This window comes from Colias croceus, chromosome 6 (assembly GCF_905220415.1).
Source record: "Colias croceus chromosome 6, ilColCroc2.1".
Lineage (NCBI taxonomy): Eukaryota > Metazoa > Arthropoda > Insecta > Lepidoptera > Pieridae > Colias > Colias croceus.
In genome coordinates, this window is record NC_059542.1 from 7037239 (window position 1) to 7057085 (window position 19847).

Genomic DNA, 19847 nt, shown 5'->3' on the forward strand with positions numbered 1-19847 from the left:
TTCAACTAAAGTTATTAGGGGATGTAGAAAGAAAACAACTTATAATTTTACTTAAAATTTATTACCCATTTTTAGGAAAGCAGTATCATCCTAAAAATCACAAATGTAAACGATTATAACATGTAAAATGGATAAAAAGTCTTTCGCCCATAACAATTGTTAATAGAAATGTAAAAAACGTTCTAAGGCTTCTGACTTCCTACAATTTTTCTAGCATTTTACATTGTTTCATATTAATATCTATAACTACGATCACTAATATCTTTGTAGAAAAATTATGAAAAAGCAATATTCGCTGCACAAATTTAACATTTATAATTGTTTTATTTAGAAGGCTTTAGAATCGAGTACATGTTTCAACAAGATTTATGAATAAGTGCTATCTAAAGAAACTGGCAATACTAATTTTAAGTGACTTTCAAATAAACTATTCATTTTATTTAATTTAAAAGAAACAGCGAGCTTGCACTTAAATTTCTTTATAAGAAAACAAATTAAGTGGTAAAAATACTGACTTTGTACAATAATTACATTGACTTACTAATAAAAGGGTTCCCATAATATATGAAATGAACATTGTTAAGCTGGAATATTTTATACTTTCAAATTACGAATACACGAAAGTGATTTGAAACCGTAGGTGCTCTGAATTATATATTTGCTTTCAACGCACGTATTCCATATAACATTTTAGCAAATATTTTATATATTGTAAGACAAAACAGTCTAATGATAAAATAGAATTAGGTCTAACAAATGACATACAACAGGTCAAGCTTACTTTGCCTCACTGTTATTGTCAATAATTAAATTGCTTATTGCAATAACATGTTACAAGGTGGAACTTTTTTTGTTTTTATAATATAGATATCTTAAATGCAGAAACCTCTATATTTAACGTATGCTTCCTTTTCTTAGTAGTTCAATATCTATCTAGTGTCGTTAAATACTCAGATGTATACGAGTACGAACTCGTATCGTAAAAATATAAGTAATATTAAAAAAATGCTGCCACTGAAAAAACTTTAAGCTTTTGTTTGGTAATACATATACCTCATTCATAATTATGAAACAATTTGAACCTTATATTGACTAGAGGATGCAACATTATACATATCTTTAGTGACAAATAAAAAACCGATATCGAATTTAAACTATTAAAATTATCAATTATTTCATCCGTAATTTAACTCTAAATGAAAGCAGGATACTAATGGCACAAAAAAATGTATACAAATAATTTTAAAACCTATGGCTTGGTGCTAAAAGGACTGCAGTTCTTTTGTTTGTATATTATATATGTAGGTAATTGAAATGAAAAATCACGTAATCTTCCGTAATGTAGTCCGTTGTCTGAAAGGTGCTTTAAACATCAGGCTACAAACTTTAACATTCAATCTGCAAGTTCAACTTGCCCATGACAGGATCCGTACCCACGCGTTTAAATGCTAATACCTACTCCCTTTTTAAATAGAATTTAGAATAAGTATCTGCGATTGTCTCTGCTCGATACTTTTATCGGTAGGTCCGTTAACAGTTCATATCGGTTTCAATTCCTTTCTGCGGTACGGATTCCCATAACTTTCTGCTCAAATTCACGTCTCTACATAATTAACCCACTAACATCGCTTATACCAAATTGGTAAAGTATCACAGAAATTAAATGTCCCTAGCTAAACTATTATGATTTCTAATAAGTTTTCAAAGTGACTACTTCTCCAGATTAAGTTACATAATATCCTTATTGAGGGTAAGACAAATACTAAATTAAAATTTTATTAAATTATACGAATACAAGGAAAACATTAAATTTATGGAAATTAATAAAATCTAATTAAATGTGTCACTGGTCGTTGGCGTCTTGCACTTTTTATTACTAAGGAATTAGTGAAGCTAAAATTAATATAATCGTAAATAAATAATATCGTTCTGAATATTTTAAGGAAACTCAATGTTTCCTCTGTCATCAATTAAAACCGGGAAGACGATATTAATTTAAATAAACTATTCGGGACTCATCCTCTGTCTACTCCAAAATTAAGATGAATGTGAATGTATAAATATCACACCACGCACACATTGAATAGGTACCTAATTTCATTATAATAAATGTCTTCAATAAAATACAAAAATAAGTTATAAATAATCCACTCAAATTAAAAATTGTAATGTTTGTGACTAATCGCTGCTTAGCGCTGAAGTTCTTCGCCATTGGTCGTTACTTCGGTCTGCGGCCATTTGTAAATAGTTTGCAGCGGCACGTGAAGCAACTCTATGATGTGTCGGTAATTCGGCTCTACGAAAAATAAATAAATAATTAATTAATACAATGTAATGTTCTATTACCTTCATTAATTAAAATCTGGTTTATTGTCTGTGCCCTGCGGTTTCACCAGCATTGCTCCGCTCCTGTTGGTCTTAGGGTGATGATATATAACCTTCCTCGATAAATGGGCTATCAGCTATCTAATACCGAAAGAATGTTTCAAATTGGACCTGAGATTAGCGCATTCAAACAAAAAAACAAACAAACTCTTTCGGTTTATAATATTAGTATCTAGATTAATATACATTAAAAAATATTTTAATATTAAACTAGCTTAAATTGAATGATTAATACTAAGAACTATTCTTAATGTTAACTTATCTGAGATAAGAATATGTTTTTGAAATTATTTGTTATACAACTTATAATAAGATCTATGTAATCATATAATAAAGATAAAATTGTAATATGAAATGAACGAAACATAAATTCAAAACTTTCAAATAAAATAAAGTAATTTTTAAAAATATGAAAATATACGTTTCAAAAAAGAACGATCGAAGAAATCCATATTACTTATATTTTTTTTTAGACGAAACAATCGTGTATACCTATTATCGCAGTAATCCTACTAATCATATAAATACGAAAGTTTGTACGTTGGTTTGTAGCTCCTTCACCTAAACTACTGAACTAATTTTCATGAAATTTGGCAAACACATAGAGGTTAACTTGGATTAACACATAGTTTTTATCCCGAAAAACGCACTGGAACGGGAACTATGCGGGTTTAATTTGACTACGGGGGCGAAGCTACGGGCAAAAAGCTAGTATTATATCGAGTCATATCTAATTAAACAAGTTGTTACACATTGACACAACTTTTACATTATTTATATTTAGTTTATTATTATCACATATACAGAGTAAACGGCATAGTATTTGTAATTATTTAGGCTATTTCTTTTTTACGTAGATAAGTAGGTATCAGTATTGTTCATGTATCATTTGATATGTAAATATATGCTAACAATCGGTACTCCAAATGTTATTTAAATAATGAGAACGCTATTGTATGAGTTTCATCAAAATCTCTTATTGGGTATGAGGTAGAAGCATTTCACATATTATGTTTCGATTTTTATTTTAATTTCATATCATAGAGAGAGATAAGATGGATAAGAATAATGACTCTATTAGTTTCACGTTACATAATAATATATTTTATCTTACCATTTTCTGGGTTTATGTATCCCCGCCGAATCAAGAAGTCCAGTAAAACGGGAGCGCTGGTTGTTTTAAATTGTGGTGTAAGCGCTCGTTGCACACATTCTTCTGCAGTTAGTAACTCGAATTTCTCCACCTCCCCATCTGCGTTTTCAGGCACAAACTCCATGGGAAGCTCCAGATCGTATACATATTCCGTGTTCGGGAATAGACCTCTCTCGCTTTCGAAGTAGAAACTACAAGACAAGAAACTTTAGATTATATAACTGTAATTTTTACACAGAAATTATGTAAATTTTCATCAATCATCTAAACTTCAAGTTAGTTAGGAAATAGCAATAAGTATGGAAAACGTCTATCGAACGAATTTCACGGGGAGTAGCTACGGGCGCAAAGCTTTCTTTTAGAAAATAATTAAAATAAAAAAGATAAAAATTTAAAAGCGATACTGATTTGGATCAGTCAGAACTGGAACTATACTTAAGGAAATACTCATTCATAAAAATAACCTTGTAGGTCCTTATTGTTACGTATATAGAGATAATGTTTTTCCTGTTTAAACATAGATTGCTTTTTAATTAATAAATAACATACTACAAAACTGTTTTATATGGTAATAAAATTCAATTGTGTATATGGCACATACTATCATTACAATGTTATCAGAACATGATTCTTAGCTGCATGATTGGTATTATTTTTATGAGTAGACAAAAAAATTATTATTTTTTTACTCATATATATCTGTATAATTGTATATATTATGCTCAATATTGAACATAATTCGAAAGTTCTTTAATAAACATTAAAATTTTAAGACAAATAATTTTTAATAGTTCTATTCTGGTTTTGCAATTGCAAACGTCTTGTCTACTGTGCTGTTTTAATATAATGTGAAATAATGTGTAACTATAACTATATTTGGACTTTGTCAAAGTGATATCATTGATAAGTTTTATCATATTTTATATCCATTTATACAATACATCATCATTTCATAAATTGGGCAGAATATGGACATAAAAAATTTACAGATAAAGTTTGATAATAAAACATACCTCACACAGCCAGCTGGAACCAGTTTCTTCGCTAAATCCCCAACCACGGATGCTTCTTCAGCTACTTCTTTGATAGCTGTTTCAAGAATACCATAGCCAACGGCCAAACCTCCACTCACAAAGCAATCCCATTTTCCTATATTAATTAGAAAATAAAATATGTCTGTTAGCAACAAGGACAGTTTATTTACATTTGCATCATTTCTAATCTAATTTATTATACCATTTGAATAGACTGTAGAGGTTAAATTGCTTTTATTGTTTGTGTGTTAACTATGCTTAGTTTACTAAAGAACCAATACTATACCATCCACTTTTTTCTGCTAGTAAGAAATGTCTAGAAATTAATAAAAAATATTTTATTGGTAACATTAAATTATGCAAGCATATTGTATGAACATTAATCATACCTGGCCAAGTTTGTTTAGTAAAACTCCTCTGTTGCAGCCAAATGCACAGACCTTTGGTAGGGTGGAATAAGTATCCATTTATACTGACACCATAGTTCCTGATGCCAAACAAACATATAGCACTTCTATCCATCTCCAAGAGGCTCTCATGGTAAAATGGTGTACTAACCTCAAAGCACTATAGAACACAACAAAAATATTATTTTTATATGGTCTAATTGTGTGGTCAAATACTAAACTTGTATACCAAATTCAATAAATGTTAGTAATAAACGCAACATAACTATTGCTATAATCTAAGTAATTATGTTAAAAATATTAAACTAAACAAATTTAATTTGTGTAAGCCTTCATACCTCATCTCGCCAACCTTTCAAAGCACATATTTCCCCCTCCTTGCGCAAAAACTGTAGAACTTCAGCAATTCTTGTAGTTCTCTCTTGATAGTCCCTAAATGCTGGATTTAATTCAACATATTTTCCAGTTACACTGAATACCTGAATGAACAATATTAAAATTGATAGTCATACCAAATAAAAATTTATATAAAGAATAAAATGTCTACCTCTTGTATAAATCAATCAATGGATAAGGGTTTTTTAATCAAAAATAATATTTGAATAAAACCATTATTTACCTACTGATTAATTTTACCTATGCTCTTTAATTGGAGATAGCAATTTTTTATAGCATGAGATTAATTTAACAGTCCCCTAATATGCACATAAATGAGGTTATTGATGGCCTAATTAAATTTAACTGATGTTCAAAAATGAACATTTATTACAGGAAATATAAGTAAAAACACAGTTAGAACAGATTGTTTAATCGGTGCGGTGCGACCAATCTTCTATTATAACGCCTTACCTCGGGAAATCTTAGTAAATATTTCTGCACATCGGGCCGAATAAGACCTACTTGATGACCTCCAACCAAAAACGGTTTACAGGTACCTTGATGTAATCCTTAAACAAAACAATAACAATAACAATCGATTTTAAAATTAGTTAAATGTTTTTGTTATAAACGTACCTGATAAATAGAAACAATTAAATTTTCTTGCTAATTTTGTTATTTCTGAAAGGTTGTTCTTAATTGTAGAATTCATGTCTTTCATACTAATCTGTTACGTTGAGCGATCAGAGAAATAATTTTTCTCAAGACTCCGAAAACTCTGAAAAACTCAAATTAGATTGCAATTCGCTATAGTTGCTGTTTGTATTCCATAATCCATCCCCATCCAGTCACCACCAGTGCCGTGTCCGATACTCGATAGTGATGTCCCAATATATATAGACCACAATATAGACAAAAGATAAAAAGATAGATGCAAGACAAAACAAGGTTATACTCTGTCCACTATAAGAGCGTTTTCACATTGTCCGGTCCGATATCGGATATCGGAAGCCGATAGCCGATATCCGATATCGGACACAATTTGCCCTTTCACATTATCCGATAATATCGTCCCGATATCATGAGTGTTGCCAGAAACTGGAAAAGTAGATATATGGAGAATTAAAAAAAAAAACAGTGGATGCATTTATGTTACAAAAAATAAACTTTATTTTAAATAAAATAAATAGTAATAAATAAACTATGTTTTTCAAACCGGTTTAATCTGCTGACTGCGGAGTTTGGATTTGTACCCTCTGCAGAGTCAGAATCTAGTTTCAATATTCAATTTCATTGTGAGGCTTGTTTTTTTTATATGCTGTTTTTCTTTTTTTAACAATAGAACATGTTGTGTGGTCGTAGTGAATTTTAGAACTTTTTTATATTAAATCATGTACGACTGTTATGTTCTTATACAAATAAAATAAAATAAAATTCAACTCAGTATTAAAGCGACGAAACTGGCAAATATAAATTCAAATTACATTTACAAATGTAGGTGCTGTTATCTACCACAGAACAGTAAATTATCTACGTAGTACCACAGACTAATAATAATATAGCCATACGAGCCATGACAACCAAAATAGTAAACAAGCCAAACAAGCTCAAAAGTCGCCGCGCGTTCTTGACAAAATGTAAGGTCGCCGCATTCTAATTCTGAAATTTTAGAGAAAACTAAACAAAATTGCCGTATTGTAAATTTTCTTTTCAATAAAAAGGGTTTGATTTAAAAAAATTCAACTGATAGATCGTAGTTGTACATACAGTAAAAATAACTACAAAAAAGAAACCGACTTCAAAAACAACTGGAAAAGTAAAATATAAAAAAGATTTGATATTATTAATTACTTAATATTATTTAGATGTGCTATTTATTATACAGGTTTGATATCGGCGCTAAAACAAAGCATTCACAGATACTAAGTCACAGATTTAGTATCTGTGACTCAATGACAACAATACAATAAAAATTTCTTTCTTTTCTTTCTTTTTTTTTTTTACTAATATTTCGAAGATACGGTTGAATTTAAGAACGCAATATATTTTTGTTTACTTCAGTTCAGCCAATTGCCGTATATTATAGGACGGTATTAAAATAGCTCCCGTAAAAATAGTATTTTTAATGCCTTTAAATACTTAAATGAATGTTTTCTTAATAAAAAGGTTTAAAGTAAATGAAAGGATTTTTTTTTTACATTTTGCGCCTAGAAATGACTGAAAATACACAAACTAGTGCTTTTTTTGCTGTTGGTATACTACCTTTTCGAAAATTAAGTTGGTAACACTGAACATTATCGTCCGATAGTTCACGGGAATATCGGTGTTGGCTCCGATATCCGATATCGGACCGGACAATGTGAAAGACAGGTACCTAAATCATACATTTTACTTAGCCTCCGATATCGGATATCGGCTATCGGCGCCCGATATCCGATATCGGACCGGACAATGTGAAAACGCTCTAAGAATTGCTTTTTGACAGCTCGACGGTTTATAGCTTTAGTGATGTTCAAAAGATTCTCGATTGTGATATCATTCCGATTATGAATTTTTAACATAATCATTAATCGAATAAATAAATTAAATTAATTAAATTATTACGTAAATGTAATAATAAGTACATATTATAAAGATACATTTTATGTTGCATTTTTGTTTTGTTTATATGTTATTTTATATATCATTTATTAATATAAATACATATATTTTAATTGCTAAAATCTCCAAACGGTTTGACATTATATTACCTATATGTATACTGGTAACATCAACCGACCATCCACCGGCCACAATTTTGACGTCATCCGTCACTCGCAGCAAAACGCCCGTGCCAGTCACACGCATTTATGTTCGCTGAGTGTTCTCTCGCATTTGTTAGTCGCCTTGAGTTGAGTAGTTTTATTCCTCGGTGCATCTTTTGTGAGTGTTTAGATCCATTGATCTTGAAAATGCCGAAAGGACAAGTTTTGAAAGGACAATCCAGACAGTTAGTGCTAAAACTTTGTGATTTCTTTGAGAAAGAAAATCAAAATGGCGGTCCTCTCATACCTTTCTCGCAAGTGCGAAACCGTGTTTCGGTTGCATTGGGTATCAGTCTACCAACTGTGACTAAAATTACGAATGATGCCTACGGTAGGAGCGGCTTGGAAAGAAACAAACCTTCTACACCAAAAAGAAAGCGTCGGCCTCGTAAGGTGACAGGTGTTGATGATTTTGACGCTGATGCCATTCGTCGTCATGTATATGACTACTATTTAAAAAAAGAAATTCCAACTTTAAGAAAACTTATTGTTTCCTTGCAAAGAAGTGGTTTATTTCATGGTCAAAAATCTTCATTGGCCAAAGTTTTAAAAACAATTGGCTTTTCATTTAAAAAATCTGATAAAAGAAAAGTGTTAATGGAACGAACTGATGTTGCTTTGTCACGATGTGACTTTTTAAGAAAGGCAAAAAGAATACAAGATTGGACAAATATTGTTTTTACAGATGAAACATGGCTCAACGCTAACCACACAATATCCCGTTCCTGGACTGACGGTACTGCTGCATCAACCTCCGCAGTACCAATGGGAAAAGGTGAACGCCTCATCATATGTCACGCTGGTACGGCAAAAGGTTTTGTACGAAATGCACTGCTGGCATTCAAATCTAAGAAATCAGGCGATTACCACGAAGAAATGAATGCAGAGGTCTATGAAGAGTGGTTCAAAAACATGCTCCTATCATTGGAAGAACCATCTACAATTTTAATTGATAACGCACCTTACCACTCTCGCCAAATTGATAAAATGCCAACACAAGCTAATAAAAAACATGAAATTATTAATTGGCTTCGCGATAATGGAGAAAATGTGGACGATTCTATGTTAAAAATAGAATTATTACAAATATTAAAAACAAAAAAAAAACCTAAACGCTATGTAATAGATGAAATGGCAGCAGAATATGGCCATATCGTCCTTAGAATTCCTCCTTATCACTGCCAATACAACGCTATAGAGCTCATCTGGGCTCAAGTAAAAGGGCATGCTGCGAGAAGCAATACGAGCCCGCCATTCACAGCGAATAAAATGTTGGCATTACTAAAAGACGCTTGCACCCACGTGACGGCCGAGAACTGGGCAAGAGTGGTGGAGAGAACTAAACGTATCATATTATCTGATTGGGACCGTGATATTGCATTCGACAATATATGCACACAAGACCTTATCCTACATATTACTGAAGACTCCTCATCGGACGAATCCAGTGAAAATTGTAATTCTGACGACTTAGGCTAATAAAATAGATTAAACTACTCTCGTTGTTTTATTTGTTTTTCAAACTAAAAAAAAAGTAAAACTTTATATTATATTAATATTTTATTTGGTTTCTATCTTACAATTTGGTTGTTTTTATGTTTAAATAACATTAACTTAGTAGAAGAATTTTTTATCGGATATATTCACATTTCGATTATTTATAATCTGTGGCACAATAATATTGAATCGTTCTGTGAAGCACATCTCTAAGTGGGCGGTACCTGTCCATAAAGAACAGTATTTTATTGTATGACATTTTTACATAATAAATACAAAATTTCATAGTTGTGAGCTGTCAAAAAGCAAATAATATAATGGACAGAGTATAAATACTTGTTTTAAATAGATATTGTTGTTAATGAATTGGTTCACTGGCTCTTATTGACTCTCATTTCACTTCCATAATCTAGACTAATAATCGCCCGGTTAGCCAGTATATAATAATAACAATTGATCCTTTTCAAGTTATCGAATATCGGATAATATTTGTAATGCAATTCATAACCGTACATTCAGAGACCCTCCAATCGAAAAAATAGCATACCTAGTCTATGGTGGTCTATGTCTAACTAGCTGTCATTCGTGGTGGTTTGTCAACGTCAAAAACGACTTAAAGTGACTGAAAGTGTTGACAAATTTCAATATTCATTATTAATGAATTTCAACAAATATTATTGTTACAAGTTTATTATATTTTTAATCTTATTATTAAGCAATTGAACATAGTGACTGAATATAACGTAAAATATGCCTTAATCCAACCAATTATAATATTATAATTCACCGGTGAATGAATCGTGATAATTATTGATAAATAGGTACTTGGAGTGAACCTTGTTTGCTGGATTGATTAAAAAATTGTAAAAAAAACATGACCGATAATATGAGTATTCTTAGTGAAATTTCTCCTGTTTTCCGTCCATATATTCAGTGTATTTACCAAGACTTAAAACTAGGTGAACAAATTGAAGCAATATTATAATTAATTACTTGCACAGTATTATTTTTAATATGATATCTAATATTTCAGGATTATGTAAAAGTAAAATTGACTTGGAAAGGATGTCTGGGAATATGGAAGGAGTTGAAAGTCAGTTAAGAGTGGTGCTCCCATATTGCTCAAAAAAGTTAAAATGGGAAGTGATTTTTGATCCTTCAACACCGTGGTTTGCACCGGACTTCAGATTTGATGATGAAAGCTTTCTTAGTAATATTGACGAAGAAAATCTAATTAAAGAAGTCCCAAGTCTTTGTCAGTGGAATTCAAGTGACCCTAAAGCTTTGTGTGGTGTACTGACAGAACTTATCAAATTATATAAGTTTCATCAGGTAAATAGTTGTGTCCATTCACAAGAAATACAAATATACTATCGAAGGTAGAAATATTTTACTGATTGATGGTTTCAGGTAAAGAAATTGAATGAGGATGATAATTCTCGTGCTTCTTTTGAGTACAGTGCATTACTTGGCAATGCCCTAACAACTGAACAAGATGTAGAAGTCTGGGTGGGAGGCCATATAGTAGAATTTATGATTAAGTTAAAAGTGAATACATCTAAACTCCCTGAATTGTATAACGAAAGGTATAGCATTTATGTACCTATGTGATATTTGAAATAATATTGAAAAATATTAACTTACATTATAGTTAAGTTAAAATCTAAATTTCTTTGGAAATAGAAATATCTAATAAATCATATATCTTTAATATTACCTGAATTACAGTATTGACATAAATCCTGGGATTGACACAGCTCTTTTATTAGTGAGATACCCAAATTCCACTAATGCAGAATTAATTCTTTCTCCATTTCTATCTAAAGTTTTGGGAAATATAACATTGCCATTGTAAGTATATTCATTTTTATTTTACTATATGAAATGTAATTGTATGATTGAGATGTAATAACACATTATGATGATTCATATATTTTATATAAAAAAAAAACCTGTTTTTTTAGAATGCATCAATCAGGAGTTCTTATGGACTACGTACCAATGGTAACAGATTTACTTAATAGTAAGGTAATTAATTTCTACAGTAGTATTTATATACAGGTTATTGATTTTTTATGATATGTTTAATAAATCTAATAAGATGTTTTTCTTTAAAGATACAGGATATTGTAAACAATGATAGACTAAAAAGAGAATTGTTGGCTCAACTTATTATTAAATATGAAGGAGCCATTCTAGAACATGATGCTACAAGTGCAGCATTACTATTTCAAATGAATGATTTTCATTGGATCTTACAGATAGATATAGGTAATTGTGTTTGTTTTTCTCATATAAATTTTCTCATTACTTTATAGATGATGTTTATTGATCATTGTTTTAATTTGCAGGTGCAAATTTTCCTGAAAAATCACCAATATTGACTCTGCGATCTGTGTATCATAGCGCCAAAGGAAAGCCCAAGTCAAAAGTTCTACCAAGTTGTCCACATACAAATTTTGAAGCATATATTGAACAACAAGTGGAAATATTTAAAAATGAATGCAAAGGAATTACAGCGAGTCACCCAATACTTACACTGGATAATTAAATCAAATGAAATATTAAACTTATTTCATACCTTTGCCATTTTATCATTTATGGAAAATACAAATTATTAAATATCCGCCATTTCGAATTTCAAATGATATCTTTCAATTTTATTTGGTGAAAAATGTATAGTAAAAATAAAAATATAAATAAAACAAATTACAATTTTAATAATTTATTATATGATAAGATAAAAAGCAATATTTTCAACACTCCTCAAAATTATTCACAACTTTTGTAAGCACTATGAAGTACCTACCCAGTTTTTGAAACATGCATATCTACAAACAATCTCAAGTCAATTATTGCGATCATTGACTCTAATAATAAATTACCAACATTTCTCTAGTCTACATCCAATTAAACTACTGATTAGTACATAGTGAAAATAATTGTGAAACAATGAAGTGAATAATGTTAAATCACAAAGAGTCACTGCAGTAACAATTATTTCTGTTCACAGAACAACTCCACATAGAAATTTAATAAGAATAATTTAAGTAATACATAACAGTGGTGGGACTTAATAAGAAATCAATATACCTTTTTCCTTTGTAGTATGATATTATACAGGTGATTGATGTGTGTGTGTGTGTGAGTGAAAATGCTATTGCTTTTTTAATTGACAAAATTAGACACAATAAGAATTTTCGGGAAATTCTATACCTACATATTTAATAAAAATTATTTCAAGTGCTCTGTAGTGTCTTAATTTTTAATTTTATTTCCCCTCTAAACTCAACTGATCACAAGTAGGGAACTTGTATGATCAGTGAGCAATCTTAATTAAAAACAATAAGAATTCAAATATAACACATTTTCAGTGACTTTAATGGGAAATTAAGTAAGGTTATTTGTTTCCTATATATATTGTTAGGTATTCCATTTACAGTCACATAAGAAACAATGAGATTTTACTCTCTCAAAAATATAAAGATGGCAACATATTAAGGTCAATTTGTAATTTTGGGGTTTTCTTTATTTTCCAACAACTCAAACCGGTATCTCATATACATAACTTTCATTCTGTCCCAGACATTTTCAAATGAATCCATGGCTGGCCTGACATCTAACAGGGCAAACTCATTTTTACTGTCAACTTCACCACCATCATAATAATCAATTATGTATCGTACTTCTTTACCACATCTGTCTACAATCCAATCATGACGATCGAAAGGCAACTCATATCTGGAAAGTAATAAAATCACATTAAAAAGTGTGTATATAATGTTACACAAACATAATTTCATATTATTGCATCACCTACTCACCCAAGCATTGATCGAATACGAGCTCTAGGGCTGTATTGGGTTGCCTTTCCTCCAAAACTCTTAAGTCTGGGATGTCCACATTCCTTGGCATGTAAGGCTTCCCACTTCAAGACCTCTAGCCATGCCTTAAAAATTAGGGATTTTTAGTAGGTATAAAAGTCAAATGTCACTAACATATTTAAAAAAACTACTACAACGAAAACATAAAACATTTTACTTCAGTACATCTAGGTTAATTACCTGTTCATTGTTGGCATTATGAATTTTGATGATATCATCCATATCCTTAGGCTTAATGTCTTCATCCTTCCAACGCCAACCTTTGCGTAACATTGCATTCCAAAACATTTGTTGACTTGGATATACCCAGAATTCGGTGGATCCATCAGGCATAGCACGAGGGATACTGGATACTTGTCTCTGAGTAGGAAGCTCAAATGGTTGGTCTGGTGCAGGTTGTTGATTAGCTGGAGGCATCTACAAAATTATACACATTTTATAGTATACCTAAGCGTTTTTAGATTTGATTTAATTCTTAATCAAATGTTCTTAATATACCATGTTGTAAGGATTAACATCATCTCTTTGGATGGGACATTCTGATGGGCGTGATTCTGCCTTTTTCTCTTGATTTTCCATTTTATTGTGCATAGGGCATTCTGCGGGTGGATTAACATTTTTGGCAAAATTTCTAGGCTTCTCCGCCTCTGTTGATACTGTACTACCCATTTCGTAGATGCCTTACGTAAGGCTGCGAGGTTATCTTAACATGATATGCCTGAAACGGATAATGTATAATATTACAACTATTAAATTTTGGAAGCTTTTTGGTATCATATCACATGTTCTAAGAAACTCAATAAATGTATTCAAAAATAAAAAGCACCTGATTAAAACGGAAAGATCCAAGACAGGACTGTCAAAAATCAAAATTAAAAATATAATTTGGTCATTTTGACAGATGACATAATAATAGACAATTCTAAATGATAATGTTATGGTGGCAGTACACATGGGGCCAACGTGTTGGGCCAATGGGTTGGGCCAACGTGTAGAGAGCTACTTGGCGGTATGTTGGCTTCATTAGCCTAGTTGGCGCCAATATTGGCAGGCCAACCGAATGTTGTCGGTTTTTTGTGCACACTTCAAAGGATCTTGGCGCGCTACGCAAACAGCGTTCACACGTTGGTGTCTTGTTCAGTTTATTGTTACTCGTCAGCGGAGACAGTATCGTTGCGCGTCAATGAAATTTACGTTTCCATGTTCCGATAGCGATGGCGGCGCCGATGTGGACAAGCAATGAGGTTTTACAATTCGTAGAATTGTATCGACATGAAGGAATAATTTGGAATCCACGGCATGAACTACACAAAAATATAAACCATATGACTCAATAAATTAGATGTTTTATTTTCTATTTAAGTATTATATTATTCTAGATGTTTTTCATAACTCACTTTCATACATTTGCGATAAAAAAATGAATATATTAAAAAATGAGTAAAATAGTATGAAACAGTTACTTGTTCATAAAAATTAAATAACAATATACAATGAGCATGATTTTGATCAAAATGTGCTTTATTACATAAATAATATTATCAAATATCACCAATCAATACATCCGTCCATAATCTTTAGTTTCGTTTTATAGGTAGTTAAAATTAAATTAAATGTAAAATGTACACATTTTAAACATTTTTAAAAATCTAAACATATTTTTAATGTTTTATTTATACAGAAATAAAAAAAAGAAAAATAGAGATTGCAAAATAGAGACGGCAGAGTACACTCAAGAGTTATTGGTGCACATGTACGTAATACACGCACTGTATAAATAAATTGCCGCGGCTGCAAGAACTTCTACGGACTACGTCCATCTTTGAAGCGCCAATGCAGAATGATCAGTACGCCAATGTGTGAACAGGAATCTTGATATCCTTCATTTTTTCCCAACACGTTGGCCCAACGCCTTGGCCCCATGTGTACTGCCGCTATTAGGATTCCTAGCTTTTAGGTAGGTATAGGGTGATTCATACTGTTCTGTGGGGTGATTTAAATTAAATATTATCAAATTTTACTTGCGCTCTATTTGGTTAGTGCTTGCGCTGGAAAGGCGCTGGACGATAGAAAGTGCTAAATCCGATTTTTTTTAGTATTTCGATTTTAACTTTAATAATGCGTGTAATTTGGTTTTTATCAAACATTAGCTATCAGATGATCACGTGATGATAATAATATAATATTATACCCTTCTTCGATAAATGGGCTATTCAATTAAACACTGAAAGAATTATTCATATTGAACCTGCAGGTTCCTAAGAGTGCCAGACAATCAAAAAATTTTCACTTATATAAAATAAAGATAAAATATTAAATATTATCTTTATACTAGCTTACCGCCCGCGGCTTCGCCCGCTTTCTCTTAAACGATTTGAAATTTAAACTATCCTATCTCTCAAGTTGGATCGAACTGCACATGGTGTGCGAATTTCATTATAATCGGTTATGTGGTTTAGGAGTCCATTGAAGACAAACATTGTGACACGAGATTTATATATATTAAAGAATATAAAAATGAATCGCAAAATATGTTGGTAAGCGCATAACTCGAGAACGGCTGAACCGATTTCGATAATTCTTTTTTTATTATATTCGTTGAAGTACGAGGATGGTTCTTATGTAGAGAAAACGTAAATATGTACCACGGGCGAAGCCGGGGCGGACCGCTAGTTTTTAATAAGAAGAAACAAATCAACTGACGAATTTGACTTAGTAGGTGGATCAAGGAAATGGAAGTTTTTATACAATAACAGCTAATGATCCTCTATGGCACACCTTTAACACTTTGGTATCACATAAACATCTGTTAGAGAAGCATTTTTTGAAATTGGTCCAGTTGTTCTTCAAAATTAGCACATTCAAACAAATTCTTCTGCTTTATATTATTAGCATAGAAGTTTAGATACCTGACAGATAACTCACAAGCAACAAGTTCCATGTTCAGGTAATGTTTCTTCACTCATTATGGTCAAGTATAACAGACAATAAGTGAAGTGAAGGAAATCTTTTCTACTACACTTGGTTTGTGCAGTTGATTAAGGAACAAGAAATAATAGGGATGGTCTACATAACCAGTATAATTAATATTCTTTCTATATTATTTAAATCTACAAACAAAAACTATGTAGCATATCACTTCTTCTTCAAATATTTCAAGTACTTTTTGGCATTAAAGTTATCTTCTATTGTTTCAGTGATTTTAACCTTCTTTTTAGGTTTCCTTCTATCCAGTCGCATCTTCTTCTCTGCTTCCGATAAAAGAGATAGATCTAAGGGTAGCTGTAACCAAATTATTATATAAATGAAACAATCAGCCAATGAAATACTATGTTATGAATGATTATGATTAATATAAAAAACACACAAAGACATTAATATGTTAAATGAACATTATTTATGTTACTTTTTTGATATAACTTGTTATCCAAAGAAAATAGGTTATGACTTATGATGATATATAACAATACACAGGTTTAATATCTTTCTAATAACTTACCTTTATTATTTTACGGGGTTCATGGTATCTAATATTTATAGATGCACCATTAGCTAGAACTACTTTTGTAGGATACATTCTTGTATATATTTCCCTATGTATTTTGGTAATACTGGCTACATTATTGTTTAAGGTTCTTTTACAATAATATTGTAAGAATAGTGATTGACTATCTAGTATGCATTTCAAAAACATATTGCAATATTGATATTGAATAAACGTGGTCACTTTTCTTATTTTCAAAAATTCCTCATTCCCAAATCCCAATTTCAGTTCAATGACAGTGTGACTGATGACAATTTATAGACAACTGACATCTGACAGTGACAAATTAGTGACATTTGTAAATGCATCATTCGTGGTATGATTCTCAGAGCAATAAACCTATGCTCTGAGGTATGATTGGTATTTGATTGGTAAACATCTTGCCTTATTCACGGTCCATTTGGACGTACGTCCCGCCAAGGTCATACACGATGCACGACGCAAAACGAGTAAAGCGTCTTATTCACGGTCCATCTTGACGTACGTCCCGCCAAGGTCATACACGATGCACGACGCATATTCACGGTCCATCCCCGCTGTACGTCAGCTCAAGGCTGCCAGTGTTGCCACCGAAGTATCAAGCTACCCACCAGAAGAGACCTCTGAAACCACCAGAAATCCACTGTGCTGGATGTATAAAGAGTAAATAAATATTTTTAAAAATGTGTTTTTTTTGTACTTTTTGCAGTACCTAAGAATTTTTCATTATTTTTAAATGAATTATATGAATCCAAACATTCCAAATCTAAATTTATTTCAAGAGCTCATTTTTAATTAATTTTTAATGAAGCTCGGTTTCTCCCTTCCCGCCACTTCACATTCATGACCGAAAAGACTCTTTCAGTAAATGCTGAAGTGGCGGGAACAGAGAGTATAATATAGCTAATCATTTTTTTAAACAAACAAATTCGTTAGGACATTTTTTTTAAATAAATTGCCATTTTTCTGCAGTGGACTTTTGCATAAAATCTTTGTTATTCAACAATTCGCCTTGGAGTTCTTTTAAAATAATAACTTCTGAATATAAACTGTCCATGTTTCAAGACTATTCACGGTCGTTTTGCGTCGTGCATCGTGTATGGCCTTGGCGGGACGTACGTCAAGATGGACCGTGAATACGACGTTTAACGACCGTGAATAGTATTGAAGTACGTCAATAATTATTATTATTATGTTGCTGGTTGTTCACGACCAATTTTTCGTCCAGCGAGCACCCCCACCACCGCGAACGTCGTGCAAGCGCATCGTGCATCGTGCATGCTCGATCGTGAATAGGCTTGCTGTACAGCAGAATGCAGATTTGCCATGCTTGATGCGCGCATAGAGTCTGGCCAGTCAAAGCTGGCCAGTGTTTTTTGTAGCGGCCACACTATGGAATGTCATCATGGCGTTTCAGCGTAGTTAGTTGTCAGTTTTGTTGAAAAGGGTTCAAATCCTTTACTTTAATAATGTTTAAATCCTTCTGTGTTGTGTACATAATGCACCTATATACTATGATCACCTTTATGAATATCAAAAGTATCAAAATGTTTTTTTTCCTACTAAAGCCGATGTTACCAGGTCCATATTTTTTAAATTTGCCGCCCTTTACTGGGTTCAGCTTTGGCTGGCCAGACTCTAGCGGCCTTGAGCTGACGTACAGCGGGGATGGACCGTGAATATGCGTCGTGCATCGTGTATTATTTATTCTTTTATTTATTCTTTATTTTTCAACACAAGTAATTTACAGGTATGTATATTGTATACCCAAAACATTACAAGGCAGTTACTTAAGGGGGATTAGGCGGTCAGCGAAAATTCAGCTATTCGGGCCTGAGGTAAGCGGTGAGGGGGTCCGCGTTTAGTATGGAATCAACGTGCTCGAAACTAAAAATCGTAAGCGCCATTCACATTTTTATCAAAAAGTGAATGAAAATATTTAGTATTTTCTAAATCTAAAACAGTCACGAAATGTATTTGTGATTTTATACGAATTATTATCGTAAAATACGGTTGTAATGAGCATTTATATGATATTTTAGAGGTAACTTCAGGAATTTTTTTTATCGAGCAAAATTTTTCCAATCGTGTTTTGGAAACAGTCATCCCATCACACATACGTTCTGTAATACATATTAGAAATTTCAGTGCGAAAAAACTTCAATATTTTCAGTTATAGCTCGTAGAAAACAGTCCATTTTTCCGTTTTCACCTACTAAGGGCCCTTAACTAAAATTACATCATTTTTTATGACTAAGAAAGAACAAAATAATATTTTTAAATTTATATAAACTTAAATAAAATATATCGCATTCATTGCTGTGAGCGAGCATGTCATTGAGCAGCTTTATTCCTCGTATAAGGGGAGCATTCCTACCACTCTTCGTTCGCCCTCCCGACTGGACGGTGAACAAATCGCGAAGGCGTCGCAGGCCCACGTCCAGAGGACCCGCCACGCTGTACAGTGCGACACAAAAGAGATGACAAAAAATGAGGGCGCCACCGTCGCTCATATAGCAACACTGATACTGCGACGCAAGCAATCTTGATACTATAGAATAAAAATCAAAAAAATAAAAAGTAATAAATACCGCGATTTAAATTTGTTTCATTCATCATCGTGTAAATTTAAGACAAAAATACATTAGTATTTTAAATGACCTACCTAGGTCAAATTTTACTTAAATGTATTTGGAATTAGTATAATATAGAAATCGGTCAAGCCATTTAGACTGCAGAGGCGCACATAGAATCAAACATACGAACAAACAAACATACATAC

At 32.0% G+C, this 19847-nt stretch overlaps 5 protein-coding genes across 5 annotated transcripts; 2 read left to right on the forward strand and 3 right to left on the reverse strand.

The window, feature by feature from the left end:
* Window positions 1–42: 42 nt before the first annotated feature.
* Window positions 43–6254, reverse strand: LOC123692392 (uncharacterized protein YJR142W). Its single transcript, XM_045637131.1, has 7 exons — window positions 5994–6254; window positions 5829–5926; window positions 5318–5458; window positions 4962–5139; window positions 4552–4687; window positions 3500–3729; window positions 43–2296 (listed from the first exon to the last, which is right to left on the reverse strand). The coding sequence occupies exons 1-7, from the start codon at window positions 6076–6078 to the stop codon at window positions 2190–2192; spliced, it is 975 nt and encodes a 324-aa protein (XP_045493087.1). The 5' UTR covers window positions 6079–6254; the 3' UTR covers window positions 43–2189.
* Window positions 6255–8308: 2054 nt separating this feature from the next.
* Window positions 8309–9640, forward strand: LOC123692673. The gene is made up of 2 exons (XM_045637446.1): window positions 8309–9225; window positions 9325–9640. The coding sequence occupies exons 1-2, from the start codon at window positions 8309–8311 to the stop codon at window positions 9638–9640; spliced, it is 1233 nt and encodes a 410-aa protein (XP_045493402.1).
* Window positions 9641–10260: 620 nt separating this feature from the next.
* Window positions 10261–12243, forward strand: LOC123692518 (BRISC and BRCA1-A complex member 2-like). The gene is made up of 7 exons (XM_045637275.1): window positions 10261–10617; window positions 10692–10990; window positions 11069–11244; window positions 11387–11509; window positions 11623–11686; window positions 11776–11929; window positions 12010–12243. Exons 1-7 carry the CDS (start codon window positions 10533–10535, stop codon window positions 12207–12209), a joined length of 1101 nt encoding a protein of 366 aa, XP_045493231.1. The 5' UTR covers window positions 10261–10532; the 3' UTR covers window positions 12210–12243.
* A 127-nt stretch (window positions 12244–12370) lies between these two features.
* Window positions 12371–14458, reverse strand: LOC123692519 (holocytochrome c-type synthase). The gene is made up of 5 exons (XM_045637276.1): window positions 14369–14458; window positions 14041–14260; window positions 13723–13959; window positions 13483–13607; window positions 12371–13399 (listed from the first exon to the last, which is right to left on the reverse strand). The coding sequence occupies exons 2-5, from the start codon at window positions 14209–14211 to the stop codon at window positions 13162–13164; spliced, it is 771 nt and encodes a 256-aa protein (XP_045493232.1). The 5' UTR covers window positions 14212–14260; window positions 14369–14458; the 3' UTR covers window positions 12371–13161.
* Window positions 14459–16607: 2149 nt separating this feature from the next.
* Window positions 16608–17337, reverse strand: LOC123692523 (39S ribosomal protein L55, mitochondrial). The gene is made up of 2 exons (XM_045637283.1): window positions 17042–17337; window positions 16608–16824 (listed from the first exon to the last, which is right to left on the reverse strand). The coding sequence occupies exons 1-2, from the start codon at window positions 17234–17236 to the stop codon at window positions 16678–16680; spliced, it is 342 nt and encodes a 113-aa protein (XP_045493239.1). The 5' UTR covers window positions 17237–17337; the 3' UTR covers window positions 16608–16677.
* Window positions 17338–19847: the final 2510 nt, after the last annotated feature.

Excerpts from the sequence above, each read along its gene's own strand:
- LOC123692519 (XM_045637276.1), bottom strand. The coding sequence starts at position 14,211 with ATGGGTAGTACAGTATCAACAGAGGCGGAGAAGCCTAGAAATTTTGCC. Across the intron at positions 13,960-14,040 it reads ATGTTAATCCTTACAACATG|ATGCCTCCAGCTAATCAACA; the intron begins GTATATTAAGAA and ends ATAATTTTGTAG. Across the intron at positions 13,400-13,482 it reads CGTATTCGATCAATGCTTGG|ATATGAGTTGCCTTTCGATC; the intron begins GTGAGTAGGTGA and ends ATTACTTTCCAG.
- LOC123692673 (XM_045637446.1), top strand. The coding sequence starts at position 8,309 with ATGCCGAAAGGACAAGTTTTGAAAGGACAATCCAGACAGTTAGTGCTA. Across the intron at positions 9,226-9,324 it reads GAAAATGTGGACGATTCTAT|AATTCCTCCTTATCACTGCC; the intron begins GTTAAAAATAGA and ends TATCGTCCTTAG.
- LOC123692523 (XM_045637283.1), bottom strand. The coding sequence starts at position 17,236 with ATGTTTTTGAAATGCATACTAGATAGTCAATCACTATTCTTACAATAT. Across the intron at positions 16,825-17,041 it reads AACCCCGTAAAATAATAAAG|CTACCCTTAGATCTATCTCT; the intron begins GTAAGTTATTAG and ends ATTTGGTTACAG.
- LOC123692518 (XM_045637275.1), top strand. The coding sequence starts at position 10,533 with ATGACCGATAATATGAGTATTCTTAGTGAAATTTCTCCTGTTTTCCGT. Across the intron at positions 10,991-11,068 it reads AATTATATAAGTTTCATCAG|GTAAAGAAATTGAATGAGGA; the intron begins GTAAATAGTTGT and ends TGATGGTTTCAG. Across the intron at positions 11,930-12,009 it reads GATCTTACAGATAGATATAG|GTGCAAATTTTCCTGAAAAA; the intron begins GTAATTGTGTTT and ends TTTAATTTGCAG.
- LOC123692392 (XM_045637131.1), bottom strand. The coding sequence starts at position 6,078 with ATGAAAGACATGAATTCTACAATTAAGAACAACCTTTCAGAAATAACA. Across the intron at positions 5,927-5,993 it reads TAATTGTTTCTATTTATCAG|GATTACATCAAGGTACCTGT; the intron begins GTACGTTTATAA and ends GTTTTGTTTAAG. Across the intron at positions 5,140-5,317 it reads TGAAAGGTTGGCGAGATGAG|TGCTTTGAGGTTAGTACACC; the intron begins GTATGAAGGCTT and ends TGTGTTCTATAG.